At 46.7% G+C, this 19,315-nt stretch overlaps 1 protein-coding gene across 1 annotated transcript; it reads left to right on the top strand.

The window, feature by feature from the left end:
- The first annotated feature begins 232 nt into the window (after positions 1 to 232).
- On the top strand, positions 233 to 18,642 carry rprd2b (regulation of nuclear pre-mRNA domain containing 2b). Its single transcript, XM_030785555.1, has 11 exons — positions 233 to 444; positions 10,121 to 10,250; positions 10,559 to 10,686; positions 12,781 to 12,833; positions 13,238 to 13,364; positions 13,845 to 14,020; positions 14,352 to 14,622; positions 15,075 to 15,351; positions 15,654 to 15,850; positions 16,466 to 18,063; positions 18,136 to 18,642. The coding sequence occupies exons 1-11, from the start codon at positions 240 to 242 to the stop codon at positions 18,640 to 18,642; spliced, it is 3,669 nt and encodes a 1,222-aa protein (XP_030641415.1). The 5' UTR covers positions 233 to 239.
- The last annotated feature ends 673 nt before the right edge of the window (positions 18,643 to 19,315 follow it).

Here is a 19,315-nt window from a genome sequence, read left to right as displayed (position 1 = left end):
ATCTATTGTTCACTGAAGGCGTGGCGTATATATAAGCTACTGTCCACTTAACTTTATTCGCCCTTTCAATGATTTGCTTTTTGCGTAGCAATTTAAATCCTAACGGTAGTTTCCTGACTTCTATAGTGGGAGTGTGTACCTCCGTGCAGTCGGTCGGTTTCTCTCGTCCTTGTGATCTGTATCACACACTCCTCCCCTTTTCAGTGAGTGTGAGTGTGTATGTGTGTGTGTTTAGAAAGATGGCGGCTGGACCTGGAGCGGCTAGCTCTGGTCACGGAGGGAGCCGTAGTGGCTCTTCGGCCGCTTTGGAGTCCTCCTTGGACCGTCGATTTCAAGGAGTCACTAACACAATGGAGTCCATACAGGGTTTGTCCGCATGGTGCATCGAGAATAAGAAATATCACAACCTCATTGTGCGATATTGGATGAAGTGGCTCAAAAAATGTGAGTATCAGATTAGCTCTCCGTTGCTAGCTAGGCTAAAACTGCACCGCTCTTACCGCTGGCGGCTAGCTTGGCTAACTTATTTACTTCCAGCGATGGTGACGGTGCAGTTAACATAGCTTGATGTGTGTATTTGGAACGGTTTTATGCGACAGCCTCTGTGCATTTAGATAACTGAACTTCACGACTCGTCGCTGAACGCTAGTGTTAGCGCTTGCATTTTTTTCTCGGTCTGTAATCTGCAAGTTTTTAATCAGTTGCCACGCCGTTCAGTCAGTATAAGGTATCAATTCAACGGCTGTGTGGCTACCTTTAGCTTTGTCAGGTGGTCTGTGTGTTTTTCTTTTTTTTTCTTTTTTTAATGTCTCAACTGCAATTCTTCTAACTTGCAAACAATGACGTTAAAGAGTCGGTTTAACGTTGAGAAGTAAAATTAACATGCCGTTATCAAAACCTATGACACTGTCCTCCCCGATAGTTTTGAATGTCAGATTGTAGTTCGGGCGGTTTGCTGAACTCTGGTGGTCGCTTGTGCTTGTCTGAGTAAAATTGGATTTTTTTTTCTTTCCATTTTGTCTACTGACTTTTAAAGCAGTATAAGAATTATTTGGCAGCGGGTTTTTTTTTTTTGCAATCCCTGACATTTCTGGACTGCCAAATGAGTGTTTTCAGCACTCTCCTGTTGAAACTTTTCTTCATACTGTCTTTAATAACACTCAAAAACTGTGTTTGTTCTGGGACGTAGGCTAGCACCTGTGCAGAATCCACTGGGCCCAGTTGCTCGCTCTGCCATAGTGCAGCTCACAGTTCCCAGTGTGGCTCACTGGCATGTGGCCTTTTGTGCTGTAAGATTAGGGAGTCAGGGCTGGCTGTTCAAATTCACCGTGTTCCCCGTTGTTCACATACGTGAACAAATTTTAACCTCGGTCGGAAAGTTTGTGTTTATGTCAAGAGATGGGTTGCAGACGGAGGCTAAAAGACGTTAAAACGATTCCGGAGCTATATTTTAAAATATACTCTGTGTGTGTGTGTGTTTACGCGCGTGTGGCATTTGGGAACATACAGTGGCCCTGTCATACCGGTCAGGGTTTAAATAAGACATGTAATCTTGCCTTGGTATATAGGTATGTTTTCACATGTGGGTACAGTGACTGTCTTTTGCACCCGATATTGTCCGGGCTTTACAGCTGAGATGTTTTGAACCGGTTTTATTCTGTTCTGTGGTTGCTCAAGTTGACCCGAACGGCCTTCTGACTCCGATTATGTGATTTCAAATAATAACGTTTGTTCTTGCTGCACACAGTTTTTTTTTTTTTATTATTGTTTTTAATCGCTCGTTGACTGTAAATTTGCTGTTTTCCCCTTTGCAATATTAAAGACCATGGTCTCGCTCTCATTCTTTCTTTCTCTCTCTCTCTCTCTCTCTCTCTCTCAAACCCAGCGGACAGATATGCGTCTTTTTTGTCTGCGATGCAGGACGTTAATCGAATCGATTTTGTCACAGCTAACACATTTTCCAGCCTGTGAATGTACTGTTTGATATCGATGTTTATGTTTTGGGGGTAAAATAAATGTCAAATAGGCTCTGGAGAAGTCCACTTGACTCTGGTTCTGTGTTTCTACTGTGCTACTTGGGTCTTAAATAAGTGCGTTAAAACTGGCCTCTTGTTAGAACATATAAGAGGATGGAGTTTTCATTAAATGAAACGTATTCGCAGAAAACTTTGTATAATCTTGACTGTCTGTGCTACGTATTCAGTCGAGGCGGTAGAATTTGTGATTGGTTTGGTAGTAACATGATTAATTAATAGCCCTCTCCGTTTTTCTTCTGGAACGAGGCGACTTTTTTTAGGTTTAATGGTATTATGGCAAGCTCGTGCTCACAATCTGAGAGGACAAAATGGTTGTGTTTTTATCTGTTTACTTGTTTTTGTGAAGTTGGGAGAAACGGACGCGAAGGATTCTTGTTCTGTTTTATTTGGACTAATTTACATTTTTACCGGCTCACTGGCTCGACGGTAAGCTCGCTGAAAACTCGGCGAGAATTTGAGGAACTGTGTGGCCGTATGTCACTGTGTATTTTCTGATTGGGTTTAAGAGGTGTAGTGTTAATATCCAAATGGAGATATTCACTTGTGTGAACGAGGTTCCACATCTGTAGACCAAAGGTAATATGTATAGTCACATCTGGGCTAACTGCTTATGACGCGATCCTCACACTCTTCATGAAGCTGCTAACGTCCGCGTGGACATATGGTGTCATATGGAGATGCGCGTGGTTGGCACAGCTCGAGATTCGGACTTCAGAGGACTGTGGGTTACTGGTTCTGTTCCTTATAAAATCCAGAGAAATTGAAAATTTGTCTTTCTCCGACTTACATCTCAGACTTGTTTGTTTGTTTGTTTTGAGGAGGGAAAAAAAAGGGCTTGATGAAATTATCAGTCCAGTTGAGAACAAAGTAGCAGAAAAGGAATAATAATTGGGTAGGTTGGGGGGGGGGGGTGTCATATATGGGTACAGTTAGGATGTCTAGGACCATAAAAAGACCAAAAAGACCTGGCGTTTGTGGTAAAGAAGGCGAATCTAATTTCAATCGCAGCCCTGCTGTGTTTTGCGGTAAGAAACACATGGGTATGGGGGGGGGGGCGTGTCTTGTTAGAGCCGAGCGTCTCCCTCTGACGTCTAGAACGTGGCTGGTAAAACTTTCGAGAGCCGTTCCAATCAAGGATTGGAGATTCAAGTTAGATATATTACCATTGGTGAAGTGGGCCTAATTATCTTATTCACCAAACAAGTTCTCTGCATTTTTATTGAGAATAACACAGAACTGCACTGTTCAACGCTGAGGTGCTGGTGAAACCAGAGAACCCAGTTCCTGGTTTTGTGATGGGATTCTGTAAGGTGCATATCCAGCTCTGATACTTTAATTTAAAAGGCTGCCATTGGAGTCCACTAAGACAAAGGGATAATCTACAGTCTAAACCGTAGCCGTGAGTGGAAGCGTAGCTTTGACTGGACTCTCAAGGTCTGTCTGTGTTCATCTCAGGAACAAGCCAAAACAGACCACAGTACTGATCACTGACCAGGAAACCGCGGAAAAAGGTGTTTTTGATTTTTTGTCTTTTCACGTGTCGTAAAATACCTGCTGTTTTGTTTGTTGTTGAATTTAAAGCGTTCTGTGGAAGTGGTTCATTCGCTCCTTTCATTTTCGTATTGGCCCGTGGAGTTTTCTGAGCTCAAACACTGCATAACAGTGTGTAGCTCCAGTTATATACAACAGACAGCCGAATGCTTTGAGTTTAATAACCGGTTTAATAATGCTGTTTACTTCCAGTAAAACAATAACAACACCAAAAAAAAAAAAACAACAACAACAACCCTGTGAGCCCTCAGCACTTGGCTAATCCGTTAGTGAAACCGTCAGTCCTGTCACTGTAAAGAGAATTATTGACTTTTAGGCCCACATCGTAAATCCTCCACACGGTGATGGCTGACTGCTTACACTAAGGCTGGAGAGGCTCTCCAAATGTGTGTATCTCTCTCTCACACACACACACACACACACTCTCTCTCTCACACTGTTGTGCTTCACGGCGGAAGTCCGTGAAGTGTTTGTGGTGAAGGCAGTTTGGATAGGGTGGTAGGCGATGCAGCTAACGGTCTGAATCAAGTCGGTTTAATTACGAGGAGCGTCCATCAGGCCCTGTCGGAGTGTTTAACGCAAAAAATAATGATCCAGTCAAACAATTTGAACACTGTTAATCATTTGACTGAAGCAGTCTGTTGGAAACCTGTGAGAGGCTTTGCTTTATGTTTCATTTACTCTGAGAATACTGACACATGCCTGTTTCTCTGCAGTCCTCTCAAAGAGCAGAAAAGTGTAGCCATACCCTTTAAATTGTTTTTTTTTTTTTTTTTCGCCATTGTAAATATTTGATTATTTATTGCGCAAATAACTTGTGCACCGCTGACTTGGTAAAATATATCTGGCCTAAACGTATGTGTGTACAGTTTCAGTGAAAACACAAGGTTGTATTTTTGTATTTGGTTTGTCTCTGTACTGAGAAGTGTTTGTCCATTCGAGACTTTGCTCTTCCCTGTTTGAATGTTATTGTTCTGGGTGGAAATATGGCTGAGTCATCGTCTAGAGAAAAGTCTGTCGGGGTGTACGTGTCGTCCTCCCGTGTAATCATTCCGTCCCCGTCTGAAGTGGAGGAATGCGATCCAAGTGGGACAGACGGTTTTGTTCATATCCATGTTCACAATAACAACATGCAAAGCCTCTAGATCAGATGTCACTGTGATATAATGTAATCACTGCGCACACACAGGCAGAACTCTCCAGCTAAAAATGTACTGGTATTCAACAGAAAACCTGACCCTTTTTTATGATGTTTTCAGAGTGTGTATCGTAACTGTTTAGGAACCGTTCTATAAGTCTTTTATTAAACTGTTTATGGATGGTCATGTTTGAATGTGAGTTGCTCCTGGACCTGTTTTGAATGTTATATCAGGTAAGCATTTAGCGGAATAACCGACATGAAAATCTCTGCGCTGTTGAGTGTCAACAAAACACACACCTCTTTCAGTGAACCAGTGTGTATCAGCGTGCTGTTTATCAGATGGGTTTAATGACTGTGCTTATCACAGATCACACTGAAACAGAAAGTGGCTCCGTATACCAGTCAACAGTCTCACTTAAATGACATGTTTATTGTTATGACTCCGTATACCAATCAACAGTCTCACTTAAATGACATGTTTATTGTTATGACTCCGTATACCAATCAACAGTCTGACTTAAATGACACGTTTATTGTTATGGCCGAGCTGTCAGAAATAATAATTAAAAAAAAAAACGTCCTGGTCGCTGTCTTTTGTTTAAACAATCCCCGGAATTCAAGTTATGGGTTATTTATGACGTTAATCCACACTTGACAAAAAACAAGATTAAAAAGTATGTTTGTGTGTGCATGTGTTATCCTGTGTCTTGTGGTAGCCCTGACTGTGGCTAGTTTTCACTTTACTGGTGCATGTGACTGTCGTAACCTTCTCCGTGATGCGATTCAGGAATGTCTTTAAAGTCATTCGTGGATTTGTGACCGTTGAAACATGCATATTCAGAGCTGTGTTATGGTGGTTCATAAAGGAATGGTTTGGTAAAATCTGCTCTCTGGCTTAGTGAGCACTGCTCACTGCTGTGAACTGCCCCAAAACCTTCATAAGGCTGTCATAACCCAGCGTACATTAATTAAGCTTCATTAGACTGTCATAGCCCAGTGTGTAGTCTTCATTAAGCCTCATTAGACGGTCATAGCCCAGTGGACAGTCTTCATTAAGCTTCATTAGACTGTCATAGCCTAGTGGACAGTTTTCATTAAGCTTCATTAGACGGTCATAGCCCAGTGGACAGTCTTCATTAAGCTTCATTAGACGGTCATAGCCCAGTGTGTAGTCTTCATTAACCTTCATTAGACGGTCATAGCCCAGTGGACAGTCTTCATTAAGCTTCATTAGACTGTCATAGCCCAGTGTACAGTCTTTATTAGGCTGTCATAGCCCAGTGTACAGTTTATATTAAGCTTCATCAGATTGTCATAGCCCAGTGTGTAGTCTTCATTAAGCTTCATTAGGCATTCAGGTTCGGTGGGGGTGAAATTTGCTCTGATTGGCGACCACGCCGAGGCAAGCAAAACTGACATGGCGAATTCTCAACTTTATGCAAATGAGAACCACGCGAGAACCAATCAGTTCAGTGCGTGATGTGTTTGGTACGTGACATTCTCCAGAGAGGTGGGAGTAACAAAAAAAAGTCTGCCCAGAATGGCGGAGGCTAAAGGCTACATGTGACATGAAAACATGTGTATGATTAAGAGATGTATGGGAAACCATTTGTGTCTACATCAACACAGGTTTTTGTGTACATGTTACATGAGACAGAACTCTCTCAACGGCTCTGGTCGGGGGAAATAGACCACTCCAGACCTTCATTTAAGCATTTGAACTTTTGGGCAAAGTGACTTGCTTGCTGTTTTCAAGGCCACACTCCCAGAGCGAAATTTTGCAGGGCAAACTTTGCAAGGTGTTTAACTCTGTGGAAGCTTACAGTTAGACAGTCTTCATTAAGCTTCATTAGACGGTCATAGCCCAGTGGACAGTCTTCATTAAGCTTCATTAGACGGTCATAGCCCAGTGGACAGTCTTCATTAAGCTTCATTAGACGGTCATAGCCCAGTGGACAGTCTTCATTAAGCTTCATTAGACGGTCATAGCCCAGTGGACAGTCTTCATTAAGCTTCATTAAGCTTCATTAGACGGTCATAGCCCAGTGGACAGTCTTCATTAAGCTTCATTAGACGGTCATAGCCCAGTGGACAGTCTTCATTAAGCTTCATTAAGCTTCATTAGACGGTCATAGCCCAGTGGACAGTCTTCATTAAGCTTCATTAGACGGTCATAGCCCAGTGGACAGTCTTCATTAAGCTTCATTAGACGGTCATAGCCCAGTGGACAGTCTTCATTAAGCTTCATTAGACGGTCATAGCCCAGTGTGTAGTCTTCATTAACCTTCATTAGACGGTCATAGCCCAGTGGACAGTTCACATTAACCCTTTAAGACCAGATGGCGCCAGATGCGACATGAGCGCGTTTTAGATAATGCCATCGCTTTAAAGACCAGTGGCCGATGAAAGGACTTGCTGAAATACACGTGGGAAAGGCGAATCCTTGTATCGTTTGTTCTTTTCATAAGTCAACTGAGAATCCGAAACCGGAAAATGAAAAAAGTTTGTTCATTATTTGTTTATGAATCCAGTACCAAAAAAAAAAAAAATAATGATGTGGGGTTTTTTGTACTTTTCAATTTTATGCTCAGAACAAAAATAGGAAATGGAAAAAAACAATTTTTTGAATTTGTTTTTGTTTATTGATTTTTAGAAAAATGTTGATGATCATTAGGGCAGAGGCAGGAGTATCCGATTAAAGCCAAAGGTTTAAGCTCTCAAATGGTTTTTATGTCATGTTTCTATCTGCTGCAGAGGCTAAAAAATAAATGTGAACATTGACAATTCTGTCAGAAAATCCTCAGGTTTTAGGAGGTTGTTTCAAACAGTGCCTTAGGTTACAGAATGTTTTTCTAGAGGGTGCCCAAGGTTGTAATGGGTTCATTAGACTGTCAAAGCCCAGTGTGCACTTTATATTAAGCAATTAAGCATCATTAGACTGTCATAGCCTAGTGTATGGTCTTCACTAGGCTGTCATAGCCCAGTGTACAGACTTCATTAAGCTTCATTAGACGGTCATAGCCCAGTGTACAGACTTCATTAAGCCTCATTAGACTGTCATAGCCCATTGTACAGTCTTCATTAAGCTTCATTAGACTGTCATAGCCCAGTGGACAGTCTTCATAAGGCTTCATTAGACTGTCATAGCCCAGTGTGTAGTGCTTATAAAGTTTAGATTATGTTTATAAGGCTGTCATGGCCCTGTCAGGTTCCACTGACACAGGACATATAAACTGTTCAGTATGCCTTTGCTGTCCTGAGATTGTGTATTTTTAATGAAATAACAGTGAGCTTGGATGTGACTGAAATCCAAACAAACCGCTTATATGTTATATTTTCATTTTCCTATAGTAACCACTATCGTTTTGGTTTGTGACTTTGTAAAACACATGTGAGACATGACTTGCCATAACTCACAGATCAGCTTCCCTGTCTGGCATACAAACGCAATGACTGGGCCAACCCAGGAGTGATTCCACACAAAACACACACACACACACACACACACACAGTCTCTATCCCTGTTTGACAGGAAATGCCCAACTCTACAGTAAACTCTCCTAACCTTTGGAGAGGGAATTGAATTGTTTCAGGAAATGCTACCAAGACTTTTCAATCACTGTTATTAGTTGACGCTAATATCTCATGGAACATTCATCTACACTGTAGCCAGTCGGGCATGGCCATTGCCATGACAACGGTTATATCTGACTGTTCAAACCGCAGTGCGCCGTTGGAAGTCTCTCTGACAACTAGGGTTGGGTATCTAACATGGAACCGGTTCCATGTTTCCAAGAACCGTGGATTCAATAAGACACGTGCGTTTCGGTTCTGCGCTTTGGTCCCTGACTTTTGGATGTTTCAGTCGTGCTCCCGAGAGAACTGAAGTGAGCATTTTACAGTCCATAAAAGTTTCACACATCTGCCAGGACCTGCGACTCGGACCAAACGTCACTTCATGTGTTATGCAGTACGTCGACAAAGCATGTGAGAAGAGACACTTCTGTTTACACACTGGACCACGGCTGACCGCAGCAAACGTTCTGAACTGTGGCTCAGCTTCACTAAAAAAGATAACGACACAGACAAATGCTACAACGGAGTATTAGGGCCACAATGAGGGGGAACAAAAATTCTGAGATTTCGAGAATAAAGTTGTAATTGAGAAAAAATTCATAATATTAAATGAATGAAGTTGTAATTTTAGGCCACATGTTATTCGAGAGAACTGCCGCCTGCATTGAAATGGAGCGTGGAGCGTCTTGTGAAGTTATCCTGTAAAATTACGACTTATTCTCACAATGTTATGACTTTTTTTTCTTGCGAAGGTACGGCTTTATTCTCTTAATATTATGACTTTGTCCTCATGTTATTATGACTTTACTCTCAGAATTTTTCTTTTTCTCTCTCAACGTGGCCCTAATGTTCCGTCGTAAAATGCAACACCTGCTGTAAGGATATTTCATGCAAGGGAGGAAGCACCTCCAATATGATGAAACATTCACTTCAACGCGGCGTGAATCTGAAGGGGTGCACTCTGTTCATTGTGTTACGGTCTCCCAGCCACAGGAACACCCCAGATACAGCTAACGTTAACAGAGCCGCGTCTCACGCTCTCATACAAAACACAGATGAGCTGACACTCCCCTTTTACACTGAAGGTAAACCAGTGATGTATTCAAATTACTCTAATATATATTTTTTGTAGATATGAGTTCAGAGAGCACCCCTCCACCTTCAGTTCATCCCCAGAGATCCCCCCCCTTCCAGTTATTGTTCTTGTTGATCATTCCTTATGAGAAAGAGTAGTATTTATTAAATTGTTTTGGTTGATCGTTCCTCATGAGAAAGAGGAATATCTATTTTTTTTAGAAGTGAAAGGATGAAGAAACCTTCCTGTCCTAGTTGACAGCTTACTGATTGTAGCCTATATGTGCCAAGAATAAAAGTGGGCTAATTTTTGTTCTTGAAGTATTTGGGGGTTTTTTTTTTTCCTCCCCAAAAATATTGGAGTTGGAACCGAGATTCAATAAGAACCGGATTCGATAAGCGGAATCGGAAACAGAATCGATCAAACTGAAATGATCACCAACCCTAGTGACAAGCTGCGGTGATGTGGAAAAAGAGCAAGTCCGCATGGTGAAGTTGTTTTTCCCCTGTCATGAATGAAAAACTCTGCGTTTTAAGCTCTGAGTCTGAAGCAGCCAAGCAGACCGTCTGTTGTCAGTCGTTCAGTAATGTAGGTGTGACTCGTGTGATCGTTCACAGTGTGCAGCGTTTCTCTCTCCGAGTGGGGTTGGGCACGTTCCTCACATTGTCTGTCTCACACTGACGTTCCTTTTTCTCCTCATCCTCTCTCTCTCTCTCTCTCTCTCTCTCTCTCTCTCTGCAGCGGACGCCAATCACAGACTGAACCTCTTCTACCTCGCGAACGATGTCATCCAGAACTGCAAAAGAAAAAACGCCATTGTTTACCGCACCACCTTCGCCAGCGTCCTCCCTGACGCCGCCCTGCTGGTCAAGTCAGTCTCTCTCCGTGTCTGTGTCTGTGTCTGTGTGTGTGTGTGTGTGTGTGCGCGCGTGTGTGTGTGTGTGTGTGTGTGTGTGCGCGCACGTGCGTGCGTTTGCGGGAAGTAAAAAAAAATTTGATATATAAAACGCAAACTCTTCTAACACTGTGTTGTTTTTTTTTTTTTTTTCCAAAGTGTCTAGTCTATGTGTTAAAACCCATTGAGTGTCAGTCAGATAGTTTGAGCCATGGTGTATATACCAGGTGCTTACTCTGTGTGTGTGTGTGTGTGTGTGTGTGTGTGTGTGTGTGTGTGTGTAGGGATGGTAAGGTGCGTAAGTCAGTGGAGAGGATCTTCAGTATTTGGCAGGAGAGGAACGTGTATCCAGAAGAGCTGATCTCGGAGCTCAAGTCCAGTCTGCAGAAGAAGGAGGCACCGCCCCCGCCTGGTGAGTCCTGGAATTACAAGCGCACCAGGCGGACACGGGCACGTGCACCTGCACCATCACAGAAACAGAATTTACAAGGTCTCTTTTCTTTCTCGTTTTTAAAGTGTCGTCAGTCGAGAAATTCAACAGCTTGTATTCATCGCCGAACCGTTTGGAACGAAAAGAATAGGGGAAGGGTTAATACAAATGTGTGTTTCTGACAGGGCACAAAGTCATTGTCTGAAAAACGAATGTACATTAATCCTTTTTTTTTTTTTCTTCTTCTTCTTCACTGTATTGAGCTTGTGTATCGATTCCCGAAGCCGTGAGATTAGCGTTGTATAAGGTTCACAGAACCCGGTGTACCAACACCCGCACATCTGGTCCCTCAGCCCGAAAAACCCTAGAGATGTCTCAGTCCAGTCAGACAGACAATCAAAAACCTAGAGATGTCTCAGTCCAGTCAGACAGACAACCAAAAACCCAGAGATGTCTCAGTCCAGTCAGACAGACAATCAAAAACCTAGAGATGTCTCAGTCCAGTCAGACAGACAATCAAAAACCTAGAGATGTCTCAGTCCAGTCAGACAGACAACCAAAAACCCAGAGATGTCTCAGTCCAGTCAGACAGACAATCAAAAACCTAGAGATGTCTCAGTCCAGTCAGACAGACAACCAAAAACCCAGAGATGTCTCAGTCCAGTCAGACAGACAATCAAAAACCTAGAGATGTCTCAGTCCAGTGAGACAGACAATCAAAAACCTAGAGATGTCTCAGTCCAGTCAGACAGACAACCAAAAACCCAGAGATGTCTCAGTCCAGTCAGACAGACAACCAAAAACCCAGAGATGTCTCAGTCCAGTCAGACAGACAACCAAAAACCTAGAGATGTCTCAGTCCAGTCAGACAGACAACCAAAAACCTAGAGATGTCTCAGTCCAGTCAGACAGACAACCAAAAACCTAGAGATGTCTCAGTCCAGTCAGACAGACAACCAAAAACCCAGAGATGTCTCAGTCCAGTCAGACAGACAATCAAAAACCTAGAGATGTCTCAGTCCAGTCAGACAGACAATCAAAAACCTAGAGATGTCTCAGTCCAGTCAGACAGACAACCAAAAACCCAGAGATGTCTCAGTCCAGTCAGACAGACAATCAAAAACCTAGAGATGTCTCAGTCCAGTCAGACAGACAACCAAAAACCCAGAGATGTCTCAGTCCAGTCAGACAGACAATCAAAAACCTAGAGATGTCTCAGTCCAGTGAGACAGACAATCAAAAACCTAGAGATGTCTCAGTCCAGTCAGACAGACAACCAAAAACCCAGAGATGTCTCAGTCCAGTCAGACAGACAACCAAAAACCCAGAGATGTCTCAGTCCAGTCAGACAGACAACCAAAAACCTAGAGATGTCTCAGTCCAGTCAGACAGACAACCAAAAACCTAGAGATGTCTCAGTCCAGTCAGACAGACAACCAAAAACCTAGAGATGTCTCAGTCCAGTCAGACAGACAACCAAAAACCTAGAGATGTCTCAGTCCAGTCAGACAGACAACCAAAAACCTAGAGATGTCTCAGTCCAGTCAGACAGACAACCAAAAACCTAGAGGTGTCTCAGTCCAGTCAGACAGACAACCAAAAACCTAGAGGTGTCTCAGTCCAGTCAGACAGACAACCAAAAACCTAGAGGTGTCTCAGTCCAGTCAGACAGACAACCAAAAACCTAGAGGTGTCTCAGTCCAGTCAGACAGACAACCAAAAACCTAGAGGTGTCTCAGTCCAGTGAGACAGACAACCAAAAACCTAGAGGTGTCTCAGTCCAGTCAGACAGACAATCAAAAACCTGTAGAAAAACAACAACCTGTGGGCTGGGTGTGTTTAAAAAGACAAAAAAACCCCACAGTGGGCCTCACGTGTTAGAAAAACAAACCCAAAAAAGAAACGGTTCACAGTACTGTCAGTAATGACTTTTTTTTTCCCCATGCTTCATGCCAAGTTGTTGTTATTGTCGTTGTTATTGTCGTTGTTGTTGTTGTTGTCGTTGTTATTGAATGAAAGTCTTTCGCAGCCTGCGGCAGTATTGAAACCTGTCCTTGTTCCTCCTCCTCTTCCTAGACGCGGTCAATCCCAAGACTGCCTTGAAATCGAAGATCGTGGCCGAGTTTGCAGTAAGTCTGGTTTTGTCGAGTGTCGGGGGTTTGTTTGTTTGTTTGTTTGTTTGGTTTCGTTTTGTTGCTCTCTCACTCTCAGACATCACACATGTAAACATCTTAATATTTTATTGTGATTCTTTTTTTTCTTTTTTTTTGGATGTAAAACGTGCATGTGGCTCTTATTCTACATCTTACGAACAAGACAGGTCAACTGATTACACATTCTCTCTCCCTCCCTCCTCCTTTCCCTCTCTCCCTGTCTCTCACTCCCTCTGTCTCCCATCCTCCCTTTCTCTCTCCTCCTTTCCCTCTCTCTCTGTCTCTCGCTCCCTCTTTCTTTCTCCCACCCACCCTCCCTTTCTCTCTCTCTCTCTCTCTCTCTCTCTCTCTCTCTCTCTGTCTGTCTGTCTGTCACACAGCCTCAGGTGTTGATCGATCAGTTGTCGGGTCATAAACGGGCTCTGGAGGAGGCTGACCTGAGGGAGAAGCAGCTGGCTTCCCTCAGACTGGACATCTGCAGCACTGAGGCCCTGAAGAGACTCAAAGGTCAGACGAACGATACAAAAGGAAAAGACACCACATTTCATTTCAGAGATTAGATTTCTCACGTGTGTTTGTGTGTCGGACCTGATGAGCCTGTGAATGAAGGACCTCATCCGTGTGGTCTCCTGAGGTCTTTCTGGTCCTGTTCTCTGTGCTCTGAGGGGGGGGGGGTTTGTTAGTCAGAGGCCTCCCAGATTCTCATGACTCACTCAGCTTCACTGTCCCTGAGAGTGAGTCATTCCCTCCCCAAATGAACGGGGTTGGGTGGGGGGATGGGGGTGGGGGTAAGGAGATAGAATTGTGAAAAAGCACAGGGTTGACAACAGCCACTGAACTGATCTCCGCTGTTCTTTTCACTTGGATCTTCTTTCGTCTGGAAGACATTACCGTCTAAAGCGTCTAAGTTGACCGTAACCAAGTCCTAATCAGTGAGCGACCCTGTAAACTCTCGGCTGACGGTTCTGGTTCTCTCTGGTCCTGTAGACAAGGCCGGGGGGAAGAAGTTCTCTAAGGACTTTGAGGAGGGGAGCACTCGCCTGCAGGAGTTTGTGACGTTTCTGGAGGGCCAGATGAAGGCAGGGCCCCCTCTGCTGGAAGCCCTGGGTAATGCGGACGTCTTTTACGAGATGCAGTACAAGGAGGTCAAGATTGTCGCCAACGTGAGTCGAAAAAATAAACAACAGCAGCAAAACAACTGTGTGTTAAAGAGACAAACAATTCCTACTTCCAAATATAAACACCAAATAAGGCGAAATCATTTAACACCAATCTCTGTAAACTTCAAGTGAATTTTTATTGGTTTAAGATAATGGCCCATTCCGTGTGAATGTGTAAACATGTGACCATCAGTATTGCTCCCATAATTATCCCCCCGTCTGTCTTCTGTCATTAGGACTGTTTTTTTATATATATGTATATATATGTATATATATATATAATCAGGGTGGTTCTCATCGTCTGTTGAATTTTTCTTCTGTGAACTCCTGACAGGCTTATAAGACCTTTGCGAATCGCGTGTCCAACCTGAAGCGTAAACTGGACGCTCTGAAAACCACTCTGCCCAACGCGGACGACTCGCCCATCCCCTCGCCCTCTGAGGACGCCCCCTCGCCCACCGGCTCGGAGTCGCCCTTCCACGGCATGGGGGGGTCGCGGGGGGCCCACGCCGAGCACCGAGGGAGCGGAGAGAGGGACAACCGAAACGTGGAAGACATGGACCTGTCGGAGGAGGAGGAGGAGAACACAGGCACCAACATCATAGGTGAGAGACAGACAGACAGAGAGAGAGAAAGAGAGAGAGACAGACAGACACAGAGGCAGATAGAGAGTGGAGAGGGAGAATGGCATCTGTGAACACTTGTTTGAGTGTCTAAACTGATTGTGAGCATGAGAACACGTGTCAGTGTATAGTATACATATGTAGGAAACCTACAGTTGACCTGATGAAGGAATAACCTGCCAACTGGTTGTACGTGTGCTGGAAGAATATGTAGGAAACCTCTTTAAAGTTGGCAGCATTTTCTAACGGTAATTCTACATCGGGGACCAAGTTTGCTTTCCCAAGAGAAGCTGACGTTTCAGTGCAGTCAATATTACGATGATTATCATACTTCTATGAGCATTAACCAAAAGATGTCTCTTATCATCGTCAGATTACGATGATTATCATACTTCTATGAGCATTAACCCAGCGATGTCTTTTATCGTCGTCAGTCGAAGAGGCGAAGGAGAAGCCCACACCCGCCTCGGTTTCCAAGTTCCCCGGTGCCGCGGCAACCAAAACGGCCCCGGCAACGGACTCCAAACCCGCGGCTCCCACCAGGTCTCTGTCCGAGCCCGCAGCCAATCAGGTCGCCCCATCCAACACCACGCCCTCTCCCAGTACACCTGGCCCCGCCCCCCTGCAGGTGAACTTGGCCAACGTGGACCTGGGAAAGATCAGCTCCATCCTCAGCAGCCTCACGAACGTGATGAAGAGCACGGGTGAGTCGTCCTCATCGCCTGTCGCCCCGAAAACCTCGCCGCACCTCAGGGGCGTCACCTTTTTCCGGGTTTCACTCCGTGTCTGTTCTGATGAAGTCACAGCCCAAACGTTATGTGATATGATGCGATACGATTTGATTTACTGACATTCATATGTACAGAGGCTTCCTTACAGTCATGTAGATTCACGAGTGTTAGTTGTGCATGCGTCTTTTTGTTTGTTTGTTTGTTTCTGTTTTGAAGCTTGAGGATTGATTTCACCTAAATCTCTTCTCCCCTTGTGATTAATTCCCTTTTTCCAGTCGTGAGTCCCGTGTCACGACCCTCTCCAGGCACACCCACCACTCCCTCTAACCACACCCCGTCTACCAAACCCAACACCCCAGCCCCTGGGTCTGGCCCCGCCCCTAACCCGCTGGCCAGCATCCTGTCCCGGGTGGAGATCTCGCCTGAGAGCATTCTCAGCGCCCTCACCAAAACACAGGCCCACTCCGCAGGACTGCAAGGTGAGAAGCCAACGAGACGACAACGAGACGTTGTTCTCGGTGAGAAGTTAGTCAGAAGGCAATGAGAAGTTATTTAGATTTTACTTAGACTGTACTGAAATCTTGATGAGACAGTGCAGTGACATTATGGAGACGTTGCTGTGATGTTATCGAGGAATTATTGAGACATTACTAAAATGTTATTAAGGCATTAGTCACTGCAAATATGTTACCACAACAAATCACAGAGACATCAGTGAGACAGTACTGAGACAAAACCTGAGATGTTGCCAAGACACGCCTGAGACAGTAACGAGATACTGTTGAACCATTATGGAAACATTATTGAGACAATACTGCAACATTACTGCAGTCGTTACTGATAATTTCATGCGAAAGATGAAACATCGGTGAGATTCTTTTTGAGGTATAACAGAGACAAACTGTTAAGTTCCAACTCCACTGGGAATTATGATTTTGCTTGCTAACATAACACAGTGACTCTTTGGCCTTCTCAATCTTTCATGGTCTCCTTGTCTGCCCTGCTCTTTTCCTGTAATGTTTCTCCTTTCTCTCCGTCTTTCTCCTCTTTCTTTCTTTCTTTCTTTCTTTCTCTCCCTCTTTCCATCCTTTCAGGTTTGTCGTCCCTGCTTCACAGTGTAGCAGGAAACTCCGGGGGAGCCCAAACGTCTGCGGCCGCCGAACCCTCCTCCCCTTCATCCTCCTCCACCTCCTCATCCACCAATCAGAACGCCAAGAGTGCCGCCGCCATGGCGACCACGCCCACCACCCCTACGACGCCAAAGACGCCCAAGGCGTCGGCGGGCAGCACCTCGAAGCGGGAGTCGGAGAGAGAGAGAGGCAGGGAGTGGGAGAGGGTGAGAGAGAGGGAGAGAGAGAGAGAGAAAGAGAGGGAGAGAGAGAGAGAGAAAGAGAGGGAGAGGGAGGCGGCGGCCGCCGCGGCCGCCATGCCCAGTTTGGAGTCGAAGATCAACAGCTTCCTCCAGGGTAATCCAGGCTTCAGCGCCCTGGGACTGGGAATGGACGATATCGGGGGGGACAGCCCCCTCCTGGTGGGCGGAGACAACGTGGATGGCACCCCGGTCCGAGACGAGAGCGGAGGCACCCCTACCCAGGACGAGATTATGGACAAACCTGGCGCCTGCGATCCCTCGGGACCCTCCAGGGGTCACAACCTCTCACCCACCGCTTACCGCAACGACCCCTGGGACGCCGTCATCACCCCTCGAGAGACGAACGACCGAGACTATCGCACTCCTTCCTCTTCCTCGGCCTACCCCGCCTTCGGCGCGACGCCCTCCAAGAAACCGGCGAAGCCCGCGTCGAAAACGGCAGAGGAGGACGCGATGAAGAGGCACGCGATGGCGTCCGCGGGTGGCTCCTCCTCTTCCTCAGCACTGGACCAGAGCGTGATGAAGGTCAAAACGGAGGGACTGGGAGGAAGGGTCGGCGACGTCCACCTGAAGAACGCGGTGAGCCGCAAGATCAGCGGTGGGTCAGACGAGGGCAGCGTGGGGCGGGAGAGAGAGGAGAAAGGGAAGAAAAGCATGATGGGAAAGGAGGTGTCCGGGAGCTCGCCCCCCGGTGGCGAGGCGGAGGGACAGCATTATCATCGCATTGAGACCGTTGTGTCGTCATCCTGCGGGGAGGGAGCGCCCATCCAGACCGTGGGCTACAACAATCGGCGGATGTCCGGCGAACGCATTCAGACCGTCGAGAGCATCCGCGTGATCGGCCGTGGGTCGAGGAGGGGCAGCCTTCCCGCGGCCAGGGTGGGCGGAGCCTGGTACGAAGAGGAGGAGTTCATGGAAGTCCCGCCCGGCGCGACCCCGGAGACGTCTGACGACCTGGGCCTGGTCCCGCCCGCTTCCCACCTTATGCCCGGCCACGCCCGGCCACAGCCGCACCCGCTCCCGCCCCCAGCGCAGTACCCGCCCTCTTACACCACCGAAAACTCCCACACTCACTCGGTTCCTCAGCAGCACCCTCCGCCCCCCTCTTCATTCTTCCCCTCCTCTCTTCCCCCGATTCCACAACCTCCGCCCCCTCCCATTCCTCAGCCCCCTCCCCCTCCCAGAGAGATCCTGTCCCCTACCACATCTGTCATGGTGGGCGGGGTCTTGGTGCCCATCGACCGGGTGCTTCCCTACCCCCCTTCCAACACCCGTTCAGAGGGAGGCGATCGCGTCCCGGGGGGCACCGCTGCTCCCAACGCCAGCAGGGGAGGAAAACCTCCGGGGACCCCTCACACCCCCTCTGCCCGCATGCCCTCACTCCTGGGGGAGGCGCCCGGATTTAAGGACGCCCCTCCCCGCCCGGGGACGGTCAAAGAGCATTTCGCCCCACGCCACGCCCCTCCTCTGCACCGCCCCGGAGCCCCGGGCGTGCCCCCCCCACTCTTAGGCAGAGCCCGCGACGGACCCAGCCCCCCTCCCCCCGCCTCCACCTCCTCCGCCGCCACCTCCTCCGCCCCTCCCTCCCCGTCCGCCGAAGCCCTGCCTCTCCTCCCCTCCCCGAGTCGCCTCCCCACGGGCGTGCAGAGCCAGCGCCCCCCTGCCGGCGCCTCCGTCAGGCCCCCGGCGCCCCAGTCCCTGCTCCGCCTCCCCACGACCAGACCCGCCTTGCGCTCCCCCCTCCCGCAGAGACCTTTCCTCCGCAGCCCCGTGCGTCACCCCACCCTAAACCGAGAGCCGCTCCTCCCTGGGGCCAAGCGCCCCGGTCCTGCCTTTACTCCCGGCCAGGCCGGGTCATTCCACCCCCCGAAAAGACCCTACTTACCCCCCCGCTACTGAAGGGGGCGCGTCAGAGGCTTACATATATATATATATAAATATATATACATATACACACAAACATGCACATCAGGGTTAACTGATGGAAAATATGAAGCTCACTCTCTCTCTCTCTCTCGTTCTCCACCTCCCTCTGTCTCTCCCACTCTCTCGCTCTGTCGTCTCTGTGCAGTCAGTCTTAGGCAGAGCAGTACTGAGCACAGTGGAGTGATCATAGTGCTACATAAGGTAGCCAAGTGCGAACTGTACACACACACACTCTCTCATATACCGTATACATGTCACACACACACACACCTGTGTTTGGCATGTTCTTCCTCCTTCTCCATCCCCTGAAAGGCGACAGTATTCTTTCGCTTCTCTCGTTACGAGAGAAGACATTTCACACGATGGAGGGATGAACTAGGCGGAGAGGGACGGGAACAGAAGGCCCACGAAGAGAGAAGGAAGATAAGAAAAAAAAAGAGAGAGAGAAAGAAAGAAAGAAACGACAGAGAGAAGGAAGAAAAGGTGGTTATTCAATTCAACTCCACTCCCTGTTCTGAGTGTGAATGGAGTATGTGTTTGTGTGTGTGTGTGTGTGTGTGTGTGTGTAGGTTTAAAATGTGTCACTGGAGGATGTGCCTGTGTGTGTGTGCGTGTGTGTGTGTCAGTCAAAGTATACACGATCAGA

This window comes from Chanos chanos, chromosome 9, assembly GCF_902362185.1.
Source record: "Chanos chanos chromosome 9, fChaCha1.1, whole genome shotgun sequence".
In the NCBI taxonomy this organism is placed as follows: domain Eukaryota; kingdom Metazoa; phylum Chordata; class Actinopteri; order Gonorynchiformes; family Chanidae; genus Chanos; species Chanos chanos.
Note: the sequence above shows the minus strand (reverse complement) of the source record. Positions and strands in the feature narration are given on the sequence as shown.

Coding starts and splice junctions, on each gene's coding strand:
- rprd2b (XM_030785555.1), top strand. CDS start 240: ATGGCGGCTGGACCTGGAGCGGCTAGCTCTGGTCACGGAGGGAGCCGT. Junction 13,365..13,844: donor GGCCCTGAAGAGACTCAAAG/GTCAGACGAACG, acceptor CTGGTCCTGTAG/ACAAGGCCGGGGGGAAGAAG. Junction 15,352..15,653: donor ATGAAGAGCACGGGTGAGTC/GTCCTCATCGCC, acceptor TCCAGTCGTGAG/TCCCGTGTCACGACCCTCTC.